The 17,176-nt window shown below is 39.8% G+C and overlaps 1 protein-coding gene across 1 annotated transcript; it reads right to left on the reverse strand.

Moving 5' to 3' along the window:
• Nucleotides 1-242: 242 nt before the first annotated feature.
• On the reverse strand, nt 243-15,428 carry CD200R1 (CD200 receptor 1). The gene is made up of 6 exons (XM_080613817.1): nt 15,208-15,428; nt 6,524-6,832; nt 5,498-5,749; nt 4,611-4,707; nt 3,523-3,643; nt 243-1,979 (listed from the first exon to the last, which is right to left on the reverse strand). Exons 1-6 carry the CDS (start codon nt 15,293-15,295, stop codon nt 1,857-1,859), a joined length of 990 nt encoding a protein of 329 aa, XP_080469943.1. The 5' UTR covers nt 15,296-15,428; the 3' UTR covers nt 243-1,856.
• Nucleotides 15,429-17,176: the final 1,748 nt, after the last annotated feature.

Below are 17,176 nucleotides of genomic sequence, written 5' to 3' on the forward strand. Positions count from 1 at the left end.
AGGTCTGTAAAGGATTATAAAACCCTACCACCTACACAGCAGGTTAGGAGATAGTATGCTTCTGTAAATATAACATATTACATATAAACTGACAAGAATCTACTTTCAAGAGCTGCTGTCTCATAGGACGAACCCCACTTTGATCACTGAACAACATAAAGGACTTTCCAGTCCACAGAAATAAGTCTAAGAACAGATGGCACTCTGGTTTTGAGGGGGAGAAAGGACATTGGACACTGTTACACCTATTTTAAGTGGTGAATTTCAGAGGATTATGACTAAGTTGACTGACTCTCTTCCTTGGTAAGTCACTGGAAGCTGAGGTTCCTTTAAACTTGTTTGTAGTTGATTGATATTCACCTTTGATCCCTTCTATTCTAACATGACATACAGAAACGGAGAAAAGCAATACTTGCATGCTGAGAGCACCTGGACAAAAGTGGTTGCTAGAGTGAGAATAAATAACCAGTATGTGCCAGTTTACATGAGTAATACATTTAGGAACTGCAATTAATTTAGAAGTCTGTTTTCCAAGCACTCAGTTATAGTCCTTGGGAGGCTGTCTCAAAAGAAATCTCTAGCAATGTGTGGCAAAGATACTCCTATGGTCTAGAGGAAAAATCTATTTCTTCTAATCCTACTATCAGATCAAATACCTGGTCTGTCTTTTAAAATACTCAAATAAGAGGTAGTAAACAGAGATTTACAAATGGATTTCTTTTACAATAAAGCCTGTTCATACTTTAGCTAGTAAGGCATCAATCCAAAAAGTTTAGGAACTGGTAGTATATAGAGGACAATTTATTTGACTTATTCCCGAATGATATTTTGGGAATTTTGAGAAGAGGTCACCTCAGCGTGAGACACATTAAGATACATAAACTAATTTACATACAAAAAAGTGAACTTGCGAGTATATTTAAAAGATTATCAACAAAACACCTAGAAATATGAATGAAAAGAAACTCCAATTGTGGTAGTTAAAATAAATATGACTAGAATTAGTAAGCATTTTATCCTTTTTCTACATTATTGCACAGTTATAGCAGATATCTTTGAACTCAGTTTATGAAATATTTGATGTTTGTTTCTGTTAAAAGTAGCTTACTGGATTTGAGTAACATAATTCTTTTACTGTATCTTAATGCCAATACTCTTAAGGAAGACAGCAATACCATATCATGAGAGAATCTTATGGAAAAATAATCATAACAATAATTTGAAATACCGAATGAACGCATTTAGTGGAAATACTGAATATGAACCTAACAAGTAAATTAACGATGCTAGTGAATTCTCTTTCTTAGTGGATGACTTTCTAAATTCATCACGCATTTCCATTTTCAAAACTGGGGAATTAGAAGTTTTCCCTACCAATATCTTCCATCATTTGAGCTATTCTGTGACAATCAGTTCTCAGGCCACTATGTTAGCAATTCATGAACCAGAAAGAAGTGGCTGTTGATTGGAGAGTGTTTCATTGTAGTTCAGACATAGCATTACTCCAGTCTCTCAAATGTGTGCAACATAGTGTCAAGTGCATCAAAGTAATGCCTAGAAGTGACTGATAAACCTAGGATCTCCAGGGCAAGAACAGCAAAGGGAGGATCACAACGGCTTTTCCAGGAAAAATTATAGCATGGATTCAGTCACATTTTCCCGAGGAGTAACAGGAAACCTGTTTCCTCTCCTGAGCAGGGAAAAAGAACTATACAGACTCCTCAGCAAGCACAGATGTCTGAACAGACCTAAGGAGCTATGTTGCCCCGAAATCCGAAGAAATACTCCGAGAAGTTTCTTTCTATAACCAGTCTTTTATAAAGTGTCTCTCTCCCTTTCCAGTGTTGGTGAATCATTCATGTTGCTGGCGACAGTCCTTGTGGCAGATTCTTCCCCATTGTCAGGTCAGACACTGAGTTGTAAATTACATTTTCCTTCTGCACATAAATAGTATAAGGTTCCACTTCCATTGTGTCATCCTAGCAAAACAAAAACAAAAACTGTAAATAGTTTGGCAATACTCTGCAAGCCTTTTGTCTGGAGTGAAGAATTTAAGTGGGAAATTGTGCTCCCAGATTTATTCCTCTTGGCCTCAAGAAAAAAAAACCCTCTATTGTTTTTTCTACCAAAGAACATGTGTTGCTGTTTCTGTCAAAGATTTGGAGGGTACAGCTGAGGTATTGGTTCACTTGCCTCTTTTTCCTCCCCTTCTACCTCACTTTGGTCTGAAGAAAAAAATGTATAAGGGTGTAATTCTCTAGAAAAAACAAACAGTATTCTAGAGTCTGGACAATGACTCTATCAACCTACAGTTTCAGTCTACAAACATGCTAATGAAAGTTGTGTGACATGACAGCAAGAACACTGGGACTTAACCCATTATTTTACATTCATGCAACTGCATCTGTCAGCAACAGCTGGGAGGCAAGGCAGCAGAACAACAGGAATAAGAATAACAACTAGAATTGACTAAGTCTTTTCAGAAACCAGAACTGAAGCACCTTTTTAAGTTGATGACAGAATGTGAGCCTAGTGTGTACAGCAGATGCACAGATATTCACAGTATAGACTTGACACATCTTGCCTGCATAGAAATGCTGTTATTTATACTCGGTAGTAGAGAACAGACACTTCTCTTTCTCTTCATCAGGGACTGTAGTGATAGGACAAGGGGTAATGAGTTCAAGCTTAAACAGGGGGGATTTAGGTTAGATATAAGGAAGAAGTTATTTACTGTGAGGGTGGAGAGGCACTCAGGTTGCCCAGAGATGCTGTGGCTGCTCCATCCCTGGTAGTGTTCAAGGCCGGGTTGGCCGTGGCTTTGAGCAACCTGTCCACTGTTTGGTCCAGTGAAAAGTGTCCCTGCTCATGACAGGAGGGTTGGAACTGGATGGACCTTTAAGGTCCCTTCCAACTGAAACCATCCTAGGATTCTAGGATTCTAGGATTCTATGAACAGAGACACAAAGCTGATGATTGAATTGCTCAGCTGCACAGGAAGACTGTAAGAGCATAGAGAGTTCAAGAATACCTCCAAGCTGGCAGCTCAGCAATCTTTCCATTGTTTTATAAAATGTTTTGTCTTGAGTATGGTTTGTTCTTTGGTTGTAGAAAGACCACTCAAGGTAGAGAGTGGCCCTCCTCAAAACTTTCACGTTATCATTCTGGAAACCAAGAGGGATATTCATTATTTTTTTTTTTTTTTTTTATTTACCTGTGTCTGTTAGTGTTGTTGTTTCATCCTCTTTTTTACTAATAGCTTTCTTAATATTCCACAGCCTGAGTACAGCAGTTGTGGTCAGTGTATCTCATATGACCAGGGAGATCCCAGTGGTGGGATTCATCCCTTGTTAAGATAAAGTATGGCAGTTGCTGAGGAACATGCTTCTAATATTTGCTTAAAGTCAAAATTATGGTGATGATAAGCTTTGTTTTATCATGAGATACAGCTAAGAGCAAACATCTAAGATACAGTAGCATCTGCTGAATGCAGATTAACAATAATGGTTTCCTTTTACTGACCATGTTTTCAGGGCTACCAGAAGATCCACGATTCATTGATGGTCTAATTTGCATCGTTCTCCTTAACTGTGGGGTTTGTCTGTTTTGGGCAGTTTCAGAAGGTTCAGCTTTGTGGCATGGTCTGTGGAAAAGGAAGCAAGTATTAGATCAAATTCCCCCTGAATCCTAGGTTGAGCTGGATCACAAACTGGTTTCTTTGATCACAACCTTATGAAACAGTTCTTTTCCCTGTCATCAAGAGTAAAACAGAAAAGTCTTCTTATGTCTCTCCTTGACTTTTGATCCTGATATTATGGCACCCTGACTTTATTTAGAGTCTTTTTCTCATGTTTGTGTTTGTGGGAGCTTAAGCACAAAGAAGAAGTGGGAGATTTAAAATCAAAGTCTTCCGGAAGGTTGTACAATTTGCAGTTAGAATGGATTGAACTGATTCTTCACCTTGGGGGAGAAGGTTTGGGAGTAAAAACAGGTTTGGAATAGGGGAAGGAGGGAGCATAGCTGAGGTTTTCAGTACAGGTGCTAATTCAGCCTTTCTCTGCAAAAATGATTTCTGTAGTTTTTCCTTGGAACTGCTCCTTCCTCCATAGCAAATCCTAACGGGGCTGGAGTCCAGCTTCAGTCAGGGAGCTTTTTCACAAATACAGATAAGAGTCTGCTGCCCCCTCTGCTGATATGTCAGGATAGCGCTGGTCAGTCCTCTGGCACTTGGTAGAAATTAACAGGCAGCAGAACCAAACCTCTGATCTAAGCAAGAGAGACACTGACAGACTATCACAATACTTGAAGAACAACTGTACTGTCCCAGTTTCTTATTAGAATGAAGAAGTCCCCCTTATTCTAGCAGGCAATGAAATGAGGATCCTCTGCCAACTTCTGCCTATTTATATTTTACTCAGGTGTATTTATATGTTATTCAGTGAAGATGTGTGCAGTGGACAGTGCTTGCAATATAGAAATATTTGATATAGTTAATTCAGTTATTTATAGCAGCTCAGACCAACAGAATTATATGATTTCAAGACACAGACAATACTTAAAGATTTCTTCTAGCACTAGACAATTTTTCCTTACCTCCCTATAATACATACCTGTTGCCACGGAGCTTAAAATAGTAACAGACAGCCATGAAGGTTAAAACACCCAGGAAACAAAGAATAATGGAGGCATGCAGGATAAAGCTGTTCTCTAAACACAAAAAAGTTAGTTATATCTTCTCACTGCTCAGTTTCTTTATTCTTTCAGTATAAGATTAAAACTGCATTAGCATATACACACATTTTTAGCATGTCTGTAAGATATATATAATCTCCTTCGGCAGAAGGGAAAGTCAGTAATGAAACTTGTCTCCGAAACACAAATGGAGTTTCTGTCAAAACCCAAAGCGAATCCCCCAGTGCACACTTAGAATGTTTTTTCACTAAGCCACACATGAGCTCCTCTCAACGACCCAGCATATCTCAATGCTGCAACTTGTTTACTTCTCAAAAGCAGAAAAACAAGTAAAAATCAGACAGAAATGTCATCCAGGGTCAGACAGTCCCAACTTGGAATGAAGTGATTTATTTGTTTCATCTGGCCACACAAGAGTTGGTTCTCTTTCATTCTCTTACCATGACCTGAGCAAGAGACTTTACATTTGCATCTAAAAAGTGTTGCTGATGTTCACCTTCCAAGTGATTATTTTAACACTAAGGTCATGGCTGCTTTTTTTGTGATTCCAACATTTCCACTACAAAACAAATACTACCACACTCATGTATATCCCTCTTAGGGAGGAAACTTAGAATATAGCATCTAGAACATGAAGAAGTTGGTGATGTTTCTGGGCAAAGGCAGCTAGGGATGGTACTCTTGTCTATATAGGACTTCACTGAAGGTGTCTATAGTTTTATAGATTTTCCTTCTTAGAAGGAACAAGAGTGTGCACAGGAGGCTAAACAAGGTTTGAATGCTGAATGCACAAAAGGAAGCTTACCTGAGGGACGACACGCTATGGAGTTGCTCTGGTTGCCGGCTGGGTGGGACATGAAGCAGGTTGCATTAGTCACATTGCTGCCATATGCTGTGAACTTGCTGACAACAGTCACTGTCCCATTGTCATGGCCTTCTTCCCTGGGGGTAAAGCTGCTCTCCAGGACCCAGGAGATCCGAGCAGCCGGCTTCCCTGCCACTGCCTTGCACACGGGGTTCCCATGGTCATCGCAGTACAGGGTCAGCCGGGGGGACACTGCAAAGTGTCAGGAAGGGGAGATGCATAGAGTTAGTTTGCTGCAGCTGGGATAGGATGTTCTTATTCTCTATCCAAAATTAACAAGGGGAAAAGAGAAGAAGGACACTGGAGGTGCCATGTCATTACAGCAACATGGGCAAAAGACACAAGAGACAACGTTTGTGCCTCTTTTTCCCTTTTGGACAGCTCTCACCCATTGGTGGGTTACCACAGCCGTGCACCATTAGAGGAGGTATCCCTGGACACTGTGGTAGGGAATTATGCCAACTACAGGGCCGAATTAGACTTTCATCCTAAGCAGCCATTGTGCACATGGTTTAAAAAGTATCTGAATGTATCTGAATGCAGAAGAATAAATGGGTCTGTCTGTACTGTCTGGATAAGAACATCCCATGTTCGATAGAGCAGCTCAGCACTTGGAATTGTTACTCATATCCTCTAGTTTGCTTAAGTTAGTGCATTAATGATTGATTGTACAGGGTAACTGGAAGTATATGCAGAATGCTCTTTTAGTGTATTGAAAATTGCTTCATACCTGTCATTTCTAACTAGGCAGTGGAAAAATGGGAAGCAGAAGGGAGAAGAGTTTTGGGAAATAAGGAGAAGAGTGGCACAGCATTACGATCAGTGAAATGCATGACAGTTTATCTCAGCAAGAAGACACCTCTTCTTATAGCACACTTCCCCTGGTGCATGCAGAAAAGAGGTTGGTACATCCAGGCCCATACCTGGTCCTCCGGAAATCTGTAAAATGAGGAAGGAGCCCCTTACCCAGCACAGTCAGGCGGTATGTCTCGTGGAAATTCCCTTCTGTTGATACTACTTCACAGATGTAATCTCCCTCGTGGGCTATTCCCACTTGTTGTATCTCAAGGGCAGGGTCCTGATCTGGTCTGAACTTCCAGTTCATGCTGTTGCTGCAGTTGGTTCTGTCTGTCTTGTTCTGATCGCTCCTGTATCCCAAGGTGCAGGGTCCTCCAACCTTGGGGCTGATTTTCCATGTTACCATAGTTCTATTTGATTTGGTAGGGCAGGTGAGCATAGAGCTGCTACCTACTGTCACTGATACTCTTTTGTTCCCTGAAGGAGATAAAGAAGGAGAAGGACGTGTGAGAAGGTGCCCAGCGATGTCACTCGTAGCCCTGGAGTTCTGGTCTATGCTTCACAGGGAAGTGTCTGCACTGTCACATGTTGGTGTGAGGACTTGGCTGTGCTCATCTGCAAATTGTCTGTCATCTGATACTACAGATGTGGATTATGGAGCCAGTGGCCTATCACAGCCAATCTCACTCTCAATACTATCAACAGATTTCCCACTGAGGCTCATGTTAGGGGATAAGACAGATAGTGCAGGAAGATCCTGCTTTCTACCCATTGTCTTAAGCAGTTCAGCATCTGAATAGTGTGCTTCTGTTGGCAAATCCTCCACTGGTTGCTCACAGGGCTGTCAGCACTTACAGGCTGAAATTACAAAAATGTAACTATTGCGTTTGGCCACATGATAATGACTTTTCTGTGGAACTATTGCACCAGTGAAGTAAGCAACTTTTACTTCTGCATTCTTGCAAAATCCAGCACTGTGGGCAGAGGCCTGCACCTCCCAGATATGACCACAGTGTAAATAACCATGATGGAGCTTGTGGGGGAGGAAAGGATTTTGTCTTATGTGTCAGGGGTGTCTTTTTATTTTCTGAATCTTTGTGAAGATATACATTCACACTATGACTATATACAATGTGTACATACGCATTCACACCATGACTGTACTGGTTTTACTGCAGCGGTCCCCATAGGACATGAATGTAAGTCCCACCCATCTTTGTGCCAGATATGCAGCTGTGAACATGTAAAATACCCCATATCCCTGTGCCTCTTGCTAGTGAGGCTAAGATTGCAGAGAAACTTTACTCAATTGATATATCAATTGTGTGGACTCTGTAGCAGTGAGCATGTCTTGTTCTTGAATTCAGTTTTGCATTTGCTTCGAAACATTTTCTATTTTATTATTTTTTCTTTCTATGACACTGACTCTTCTTTTAGTTTTTAAAAATGACTCTTGCTTGAAGTCGGACACAATACCTCCTGCCTTTATCTTTTCATGATCCAATGAACTATATACTTGAAGCCAAATGTCTGTATAGAAAAGCTTGAACCTAGTCCTTTTCTCCTTTTTGAAAGTTATCACACTGGCAATTGAAAGAGCTGGCCCACTATTATGGCTCATCTGTGTGCTGTTCAAGACAAGTCACACCCATGGGATTGCCTTTAATTTATTTATTTGTTTTGTTTTTTTCTTATGGGTCCACCAATTTCTTAGCCAAGAAACTAATCTGCCCGGGTTTTCTTTTTCCATGAACTTGCAGAACTGATTCTCTTTTGCACATATTGGACATGAGTCATGCTTGATCTTTTCCTATTGACCAAATCTGGGACCCCTTTGGGTGCAGACATTTCCAGACCTAGACCTTGTTCATGCAGGCCAATACATAGCTGCAATATTGCTCCACACTACACCATACAGTGTAATATATGTATAATATATGTAATAATACACCATACAGTAACGTATTAGTTACTCCAGCTGTGTAACGTGTGTATTAGAGTGTAATTCTGAGAAGGTTGTTTGTTTTGTTGTTTTATTTTTTTTTTCTGGTAGAAAAGGAAAATTAGGTGGGGATAATATTTCACTGAAGCATCCACTTCCCAATTTTATTAAATAAAGGACATAATACTTAGCTTCCTGCTTCTCAACACTGTCAGGATTCATTGATTCATGTTTCCAAGCACAGCTGAAGAAGAAAAGCCTATCTATTCACACCATTTTCTGATACCTGAATTACCCACCAGCGCCACAAATGCTGTTTCCTTAATTCAGTTGCCAACAGCATTCTGTGATGCAGTATCACACTGGAAGTGTTTTTAAATGACAAGGTTTTTCTACTTAATGGCATTTCAAGGTAACGTGAAGTATGCATTTTAAACTCAGATGATTCTACCAGGAGAGAAACTGAAAGAAGCCTTTTGTTTCATGATGGTTTCTGGATGTGAGTTCTATGATTGTCTCTGAAAATTGGAGAATAAAGTGTTTCCTCTCCCAGTTTAACACTGCTGAGAGCCTCAGAGCACTGAGCTATGTCACCGATACGGCTGACCTCATCTGAAAATGACTAAGCAGACTTAAGCATTCAAACAGCTTGTGTGCTGGGGCTGGGGTTTTTGGATAATATGTGCAAATGTTGCTCATGAATGACAATGTTGTGCATATTTAACTGTGCACATTTGCATTTACATATTAAAGCAGTACCATTTTACTTGTGTTTCAACTCTGCATCTCCTAAACAGCAATGTACAAGTTCCCCAACATAACAGCCTGTGTGCTTCAAGACTGTAAAGAAAGAGGGAGCAAAGGCGGCGCTTCCTGCCATGCCTTTCTGTCATATTCTCCCCTGAATGAATGAGGTGCCATTCACTTCAAACAATAAGCCACATCAGTCAGCTTAAAATCTGCTGAATCATGTTTAAATGCAATATTAAGTTTACAATAAAGTTGTAGAGAGATTCTGAATTCCTCTGTATCATGTTCTTTTTCTCGGACCATCTCTGCACCACTGTTTTTTGGAATGGTGCTTTACTGTAAAATGGCTAAGAGTTCCTAAAGTATCCTCTGTAATAGCTGATTAGTTTATGACCAGTGCATTAGGGCATATGTGCCATACACATCGGCATTTGTATATTCAAACAGCGGCTCGGAAACAAGCCAGTACATTGCACTGATACTTCTCTCAAGGTGAAATCCCATGTTACAGCTGAGCTGAACTCACAGCTCGCTGTAGCTGAAAAAGGGGATAACCAGTGCAGCCAAGGCCTCACTCTCTGTGGGCTTGAAGAGAACAAGAAATTTGAAGAGATGTGAGCTGCCAAGATCATATCAGTGCAGTGATAACCACAGGGCGATAATCAAATGTCAGTACCATTAATTATTTCATTGTACATGAGAGAGATGGAATGAAGGGTCGTATATCTATACATTTATTGAAAAGAACTCCTCATTTCCAGTCTCATTCTTCACAATTGGATGGATTGTGAAAAACTGCAACCATTTTTTCTGTTAGCCAGAAGGAGCAAACAAAGCTCAGGAGCCAGATGTATGCGCTGTTTGTCACACTGATGTAGAAAATAGGGGAGTTAGATTGCAGGAGTTCTATACAGCTCCAGGCTGAGTCATTCTATTTTGGTTATGGATGCAAATCTATCATGAGCAGGTTCCACCTTGGAGACTCATCTGACAGGTGGGTAGGGTAGGAGACCTTTAGACTGAGGTCTTCCAATTTGACTCCAGCCCCCTTGAAGTTCATCTAATTATAATACCAGTAATATGCCATCCCTCATTGTTTCCTCTTGACTGCTGAAGATTTTAAGCCGTGTCTGAGGAGGTTCTCAAGCAGTATTGAGTGCACATTCCAATGCACTTTCAGATTCCACTTCTATGTTTGAAAACAGATATATCCTCTTTCAGAAAAAACAAACTCAGTTGAGGAGTTCATGTTTTTGTTTCAGAAATATGCTGGTTAGTGTTGTCATGTTAAAATCACTGTAATTGAAAGGCTGTGAGAAAGACTTTTCTCTGCCCTTTGTGTTCAACAGCTCTTGTAGATAACTATTTGCATGAGTTCCTTTGCAGTGTCACTTATTCAGTGTTTTTTTCTGCTTCTCAGAGTCTTTCTCACAGTAAAAGGAGAAAGAAAGATTTTAAAAACCGGAAAATTTGATTGCAAAGCCACTAAAATTTTCAGGGGAATCACTGCAAAATCAGAGACAGCTATGCAGCTTAAAGGGCTTTTGATTCCTTTCAAGTAGGAAAGATTTCCAGTCTCTCTTTGTAGCAGGTTTTAACCCACAGTACAACTTTGCTGCCCCCAAAATGACTCAAGTTCCATGACAACCTCTGCAGAAATTTAGCTGGTTTTCACACAGTTTTACTTTCTCAGGCATAATCCTATTGTGTCTTTATTTCTTACAGTAAAAGTCTACCACAGTTTTCTGGTGCATCTCCCCCCTCCCTCTGCAGATTGTGGCATATTAAACTTAGCGATATAATGAACTGAAACAATGATCACACCACAAGCAAATGACTAACTGTATCTTGGAATGAATACATTACATGAGTCATAGCAAGTCATTATCAAAAAGGCAGTACCGGATGCTTGGAAGAGGTCAGATACAACAAGCTGAGCTCTGCAATCTTTTTTGCCCTTCCACAGAGTGACTGTTACTCTTAGCAAGGCTTGTCTGGAATGAAATGAAAGATAAACAGATAGAAGTGCTTTGTACTAGAGTGGCGATTGCTAAAGTACTCACAGTTTACTCATGGTCGCTTTGTGGCTCTGAAAATGTAGCCACAACAGCACAGTACAGAGAAAATAAACCCTGCATGTTGGGTGAGTAGTAAATAGAGTACTCTAATTTCCATGGTAGAAATACATGAACTAGCTGGCCTGAGCTCATATGACTGGTTCTTGAAACTATGATCACAGCTTTTTCAGCATGGTCGTATCTTAAAGAGGTTTAGTTTCCTACTCACACTCATCCGTAATCATTATTCCTAGAAAATATCTCCTATTCCCATTTCAATGCACTGATGTAATGGTCTTTTCTGAGGTTTTATTTCTACCCTCACATAGATGGGCTATGTCTCAATGTAAACATGACTTCATAAAAAAAAGGGATGGGTATAATTCTTTAATGAAGGAGTTAGCTGGTGTTTAAATGATGTGTTAGAGTCATCCATCTTGCAGAACAAACACCGTTGGCCAAATCCTCAACAGATAATAAACCATCACTGAGTTTAACAAGCTGTCACATATTATATCAGTCTTGCTGTAAACTTCAAACTTGGTATAGCAGCTTCTGTGTGCAAAGTAAGTAGATCTTTGTCCTGGAATGGGTGAGGGGAAAAGAGATTTACACTGGATGTCAAAGTGCCTTGGGTAGTGTTTCTTTCAGTAGCATTACGACACCATGTGTAATGAAGTCCAAAGGCCCCCTATTTCTCAGTATAGAAACAAATGCAGAATGGTTTATATCATTTTATATTTGTCCTGCACGCTGAACTTGCCCTTTTACTCTCTTCCTAATGAGAAGAATAAAAAAATAAGTTCTACTGTTTGTGCTTAAGTGGTGTTTTCCTGCTATTCTAAAAAAAATAGATCATTGACTGCAAAGGGTAGGTTGTATGCCCTCTTTTTCATACTTAGCAGAGAGCAGATGAGGGACAGTGTGAAAATATGCTTATGATCTCACTTTTATTTGGTTAAAATCTCAGTTATACTTTGCTTAGTGCTTAGCTTTAGCACAGTACTTCCTAGCATTTTCTTACTCAATACGAAGATAAGGCAGCATAAGAAGATTCTCTACACTTTTTTCTTATGAATGATTGTATACAAAAGATATCAACTTTGAGTTGTAAGTACTTCTACAAATGCATTACAAATTAAATAAGATCTGCTTTGTGGTCATAGAGTATGTGGTCAGCTTCCAAGACTGAACTTCTTAGTTTCCATGGTTATGAAACTAGACACATTCAGACATTGCGTTTGGACCACAGCAAAGTAAAATATTAATGTTGCAAGGACATGCTTTGAAGATTATACTAGGGCAATTTACATCTCTCCTGAGAAAATCTTTTGCTTAATTTAATAGTACAGAATTCTATTTTAAACATTTGGAGAAGAAAACCAGGCTTTATGGATTCAGGTGTTTTTAGGGTAAAAGAAGTCAGAATGATTCCAGCACATAGACCCAAAGGCACAGCAAAGAAATAGTGAAATTAAGACAAATGTAAGTTTACCAGAATAGATTTTTAGGCTATGATTTTTTGTATCCATATCAAGATTCCAGTAAACTAGAATAGGTGGCAAGAGAGACAGGAGCACTGAAACACAGTAGAAGTAAGAAAATAAAAGGCAATAAAACACTAGTACACTAGTGAAAGAGAATTTACAACTTGTGTTAAGGAAAGAAATGAAATGAAAGCAGTAACACTCAAGAAAGTTATGGATGTAGGTAAACTTTGAACACTAGCCAGGTAGCTCTGCAACTACACTTCTATTCACCTCATGCACTTTAATTCCAGCACTGATGCAATGCCACTGACTTCAGCTTTTTACTATTGATGAAAACCACAGGGAATCACGTCATTACTGACAATGGATTTCTTGCATCTTCCTCTGAAGCACTTGGACGTACCTGTTGTCACAGGATACAAATGCAGATGCAGGACTTACACAGTCTGACATTGCAAATGTTAATCCAATAAGAAGAGATTTTTTGCATGAACCTCTCATGGAAGGTCTTGCCCTCCCTTATCCCCTTTTCTTTGGAGTATGCACACAACCACCTTTGTTAAACTACTGAAGTCTTCAGAGTGTTAAGAAAAATGTTTTGAGTCTATTCCACTGCTGCTTTTATGAGGATTGCCACAGGAGAATTGTTGGTACAGATCATGCACCAGCAGCTTCAGTAGCATATTATGCAGCTTTGGGGACAGATGTAGATATGACAATCATAAAGTGACCTCAGCCTTGCTTCTGAGCTGCCCCTTCTGAAGTTGTGGAAACTAACCAAACCACACACACCAATATGCTAAGGAAATGTTAAGGAAAAGGCTAATGCAGATAAAATCTGGTTACACACAACAATTTTTGCATGATCTTATTTCATTCAGAATAGCTTGCTCTAGTCTTTACTGTAGTTCCTTCTGAACTTCATACAATCAGATTCTCAGACAGAATACACACATTGACACCTTTAGCCTGTGGTCTCTGAAGAAAAAAACTTAATACTACATGTTGCTCAGAACAGCCACCCTAATATTGAAGGAAGCATGTTTAAGAGCAGTGTTAGCTAAAACCTTCCATCAAATGTGGGCTGCTTTTTATCGGGGGGGGGGGGGGGAGGGAGGTTCAAGCGTGAAACTAGATTTTAACTGAACATCTTTCCTAGTTATTTGAAGGGGAATATCATTAATTCACCAAGACACCAAAGAGTTAAAATCCAATTACATTTTATGTGGGGAAAAAAAACCAAACGAAACAACCCAACCCGCCCCCCCCCCCCAGATGTTTGGCATTGGATTCTTTTTAATATTTCCAGAAAAGTCAATTTAAAAAATAATTTTTGTCAGTAAGATTCCCCTTTGTCTCACCCATTTTCTTCAATATGAAAATGTCCATCCTCCTTTACTTTTCGAGCAGTTGTATTAAAAATATATAGACTGTCTCTGATGCTACCAGAATCAGGGATGACCCTGAATGGGTTCCTCAGTATTCTTCTGATATAGTTATTTACCTACAGAATTGGTAGGTAAAGGTTTTTTACCTCCAGTGTACTTGTTGTGAGTTTATTGATACCATGTTTAATAATGTTTGTAAAGTGTTTCATATTTTTCTCCAATGGATAGCACTGAGGTAACTATTTTGGATCCCTCATTTGATCAGCCAAATACATTATATATGGGTGTTCCCTCACTTCCAACAATGACTGCATCAGGTTTTCTTTAAAATATGACCAAGGAGCCATTTTCGCTTTCTGGAAAAGTGGAATGGAATAACCCATGTCCACGTAGTTTGGTTCCACCTGTCCATAATAAGAATGTTATTATTCAGAGATGTCCCTACTTTAATTTGGATCTCACAGACCAATCTGCCTTCTCCCTCTATACAGAAACAGTTTAGCTTTCTGGAACTGCTGCTCAAGTCCCTAGTTCCATTAACAAGTCCCCACATTGCTGTGTGGTGTCTGAAAGAACACAAACTCTAGAAATGCATATGGACAGTATGTGGGAGACATTAACTGCTGTAACTAAAACTAACTCAACTACACTAAAAGATGGGGATAGAAAGGCTTAGGAGTGCCACTGTCTTTGGCACAATAGTCCTTCCCGTTCTTAATACTGACCATGCCCATTAGCCTTAGAACAAAATTCCAGAAACTGCTCGCTACTGTCACTCCATCAGTGATCTTCCACCACTCCTCAGAAAGATGCAAGAGATCCCTGCCATGTTTCAGAGTATCCTGCAGCCTGTCTTCAGCAGAAACCACACAGCCAAAAGCTTCAAGTTCACAAACACTTTCCTGGGCATATTTTTAATATGTCAAATGCATCAGTTTCTCAGATCATGGGGATTTAGAGGCTATCTGTGACAAAAGGTACGTGCCCAGCTGAGGTTCACAAAATAACTGCCTACATGGAAGTCACAGATATAATGCCTGGCCCTCTTGTGACCACTAAGAAAACAAGAATAGGAGAAAGTATTGGGGAAGCATTGTTTTAGTTGTGCTCCATAATTTTTAGCAATTAAATTCACAGCATTAAGAGTAGCCTTTATGGAAGAAAGTATCTGTACATATTTCGCTTTGTTCCATCCTGATGGCTAATTGATCCCAGTTAGACTCACCTGCTGTTCTTGTGATCTTGGTGATGGTGAGCAGCACAAAAACACACACAGTCTTCCCAGCAATATTCATGTCGGCTCCTGCATTCATGGCCCACCTCCAGCCTAGCTGTGGTCATGGGGTGTGTTTCTTGCCTGCCAGTGCATCCTCAGCAGCCAGTGTCAGTGTTTTCTTTCCCCCTTTCCCACTCCTCTCCTCTAGCTGTGTGTGCTTCTGATCGACTGGCTCCTCAAAGCTGGAGAGGTTCCTCCTTCTGACTTCTCAGAGCAACTAGGCTTCCTGTGCAGAGAGCCTAGGCGAACGCTGAGGAAACAGATTGAATGTCTGCCTTCCGTTCATTGGCTCTCCTCAGGAGGCTGATGAGTGAAGATAAACCCTGTAGCAGAGTTCAGAGGGGGTAAAAGCAAAGGAGATTATTCAAGGTTGAGTTTAATATCAAAAAGGAAATCTTAGTCTTGGGAAGCTAGAGAGAAACTTATTTGTCATAGTCGTCACTACTACGACTACTGCTACTACTTTGTCACTTCTTTGTCACTGCCTCCAAGAAAATTCCTCCTCATGTCTGCCTTGAAAAAATAAGCAGTCTCAACTCTTCTCTGTAAGCAACATTTTCAGCGACAGTCTCAACTCTTCTCTGTAAGCAACATTTTCAGCGATTTCTCTCTTCAGTAGCTAATTAGCTACTAGCAGCACAGTTCTCATCTTGAACAACAAGGCTTTCCAGACCCTCAGGGAAGAAACTGACTTTTGAGGAGAAAGAAAGGCCTCTTTTACATACTTTTAAATTGAAATAATGAAGAAATTGAAGATGGTCAACATCTTTCACTGAAAAACTGGAGGGGTTTTTCTGAATACTGTTTTGTGGGGTTTTTTAAACAATACTGTACCTGTTTCCCCACTTTCTCACTGATCTCATAATTTCAGGTTCAAGGTTCCTTTTCTTTTCTTAAACCACAGCATTTCCCCAGCTCAGTTCTGTGGGCCAGCAACAGAGAAAAGGCCTCAGCTGTTGAAAGCTACGAATCAGAATAACCAGCACTGAGGACAGAGACAGAAGAGATAAAGACAGAAAATAGATCAAAGTTAGCAGGAAATTGAGCTACTCAGGAGCTAGGACGGCACACCACGTTTGAACATCGGCAAGCTGTACTGATGACTGTAGTCTGATGTTCTGGTAATTTTATTTGATCAGGTTGGTGTTCCAAAATGGTCTGCACTGATGCTCCTATGTAAGTAAGTAAAAACCAAAGATTGATAATGATCATATAAAGAAAATTAGGTAAGACAGAAATTTCGCTTGATCGTTCTGGCCTCAGGATCATCTCATTGACTACAGTTTCGTGTGGGAGGGTGTTCTGTATATTTTTTCCCACTTGATTTTTTAAATTCAATGTAACATTTTGACACTCCACACTGTTCTGAGGTTTTGAGATGCTATCACAGTAACATTTTGGTTTATTTTCTGAGTATTTACCACTGATCTATAAATTGGTAAGGCTTGTAAATAGATACAATAGCTATATCTTAGACAAGGGCATGGAGAGGAAGAAGGGTTTTTTATGCAAATAGAGATTAAGCTACAAGGCTGGAGAGAGAAGTAGACAACATGAAAGCAGTATGAGGCCTCAAATGTAAAAGCAATAGCACTCAAATCTGATGCAAAGGTGAGGAAGCTAAGGTGGTGTAAATGTGCAGACATGTGGCATATTGGCTAGATGATTGCTGCATGAACATAAAGAAATAAAAGATGTAGTGGGATAGAGGATATTTCGTAAGAGAGCAAACTGTCTTCTAAATCAAAAAAATCCTACTTTAAGTTGTCATAATGAAAGGTCTCTGCCATTCCTATAGGAATTCATTGGGAACCAGAAGACAGATAGCTGAATTCTTTTGGCAAGCAAATACTATTTCAGGTGTCATTAAGATGCTTTGGAAGAAAAATTCTGGTTGAAGCCTAGGTTTCTAGGAAGA

This window comes from Psittacula echo (assembly GCF_963264785.1).
Source record: "Psittacula echo genome assembly, chromosome: 3".
Lineage (NCBI taxonomy): Eukaryota > Metazoa > Chordata > Aves > Psittaciformes > Psittacidae > Psittacula > Psittacula echo.

Excerpts from the sequence above, each read along its gene's own strand:
- CD200R1 (XM_080613817.1), bottom strand. The coding sequence starts at position 15,295 with ATGAATGCAGGAGCCGACATGAATATTGCTGGGAAGACTGTGTGTGTT. Across the intron at positions 6,833-15,207 it reads CAAGATCACAAGAACAGCAG|GGAACAAAAGAGTATCAGTG; the intron begins GTGAGTCTAACT and ends TATCTCCTTCAG. Across the intron at positions 3,644-4,610 it reads TTTAAGCTCCGTGGCAACAG|ACCATGCCACAAAGCTGAAC; the intron begins GTATGTATTATA and ends CCTTTTCCACAG.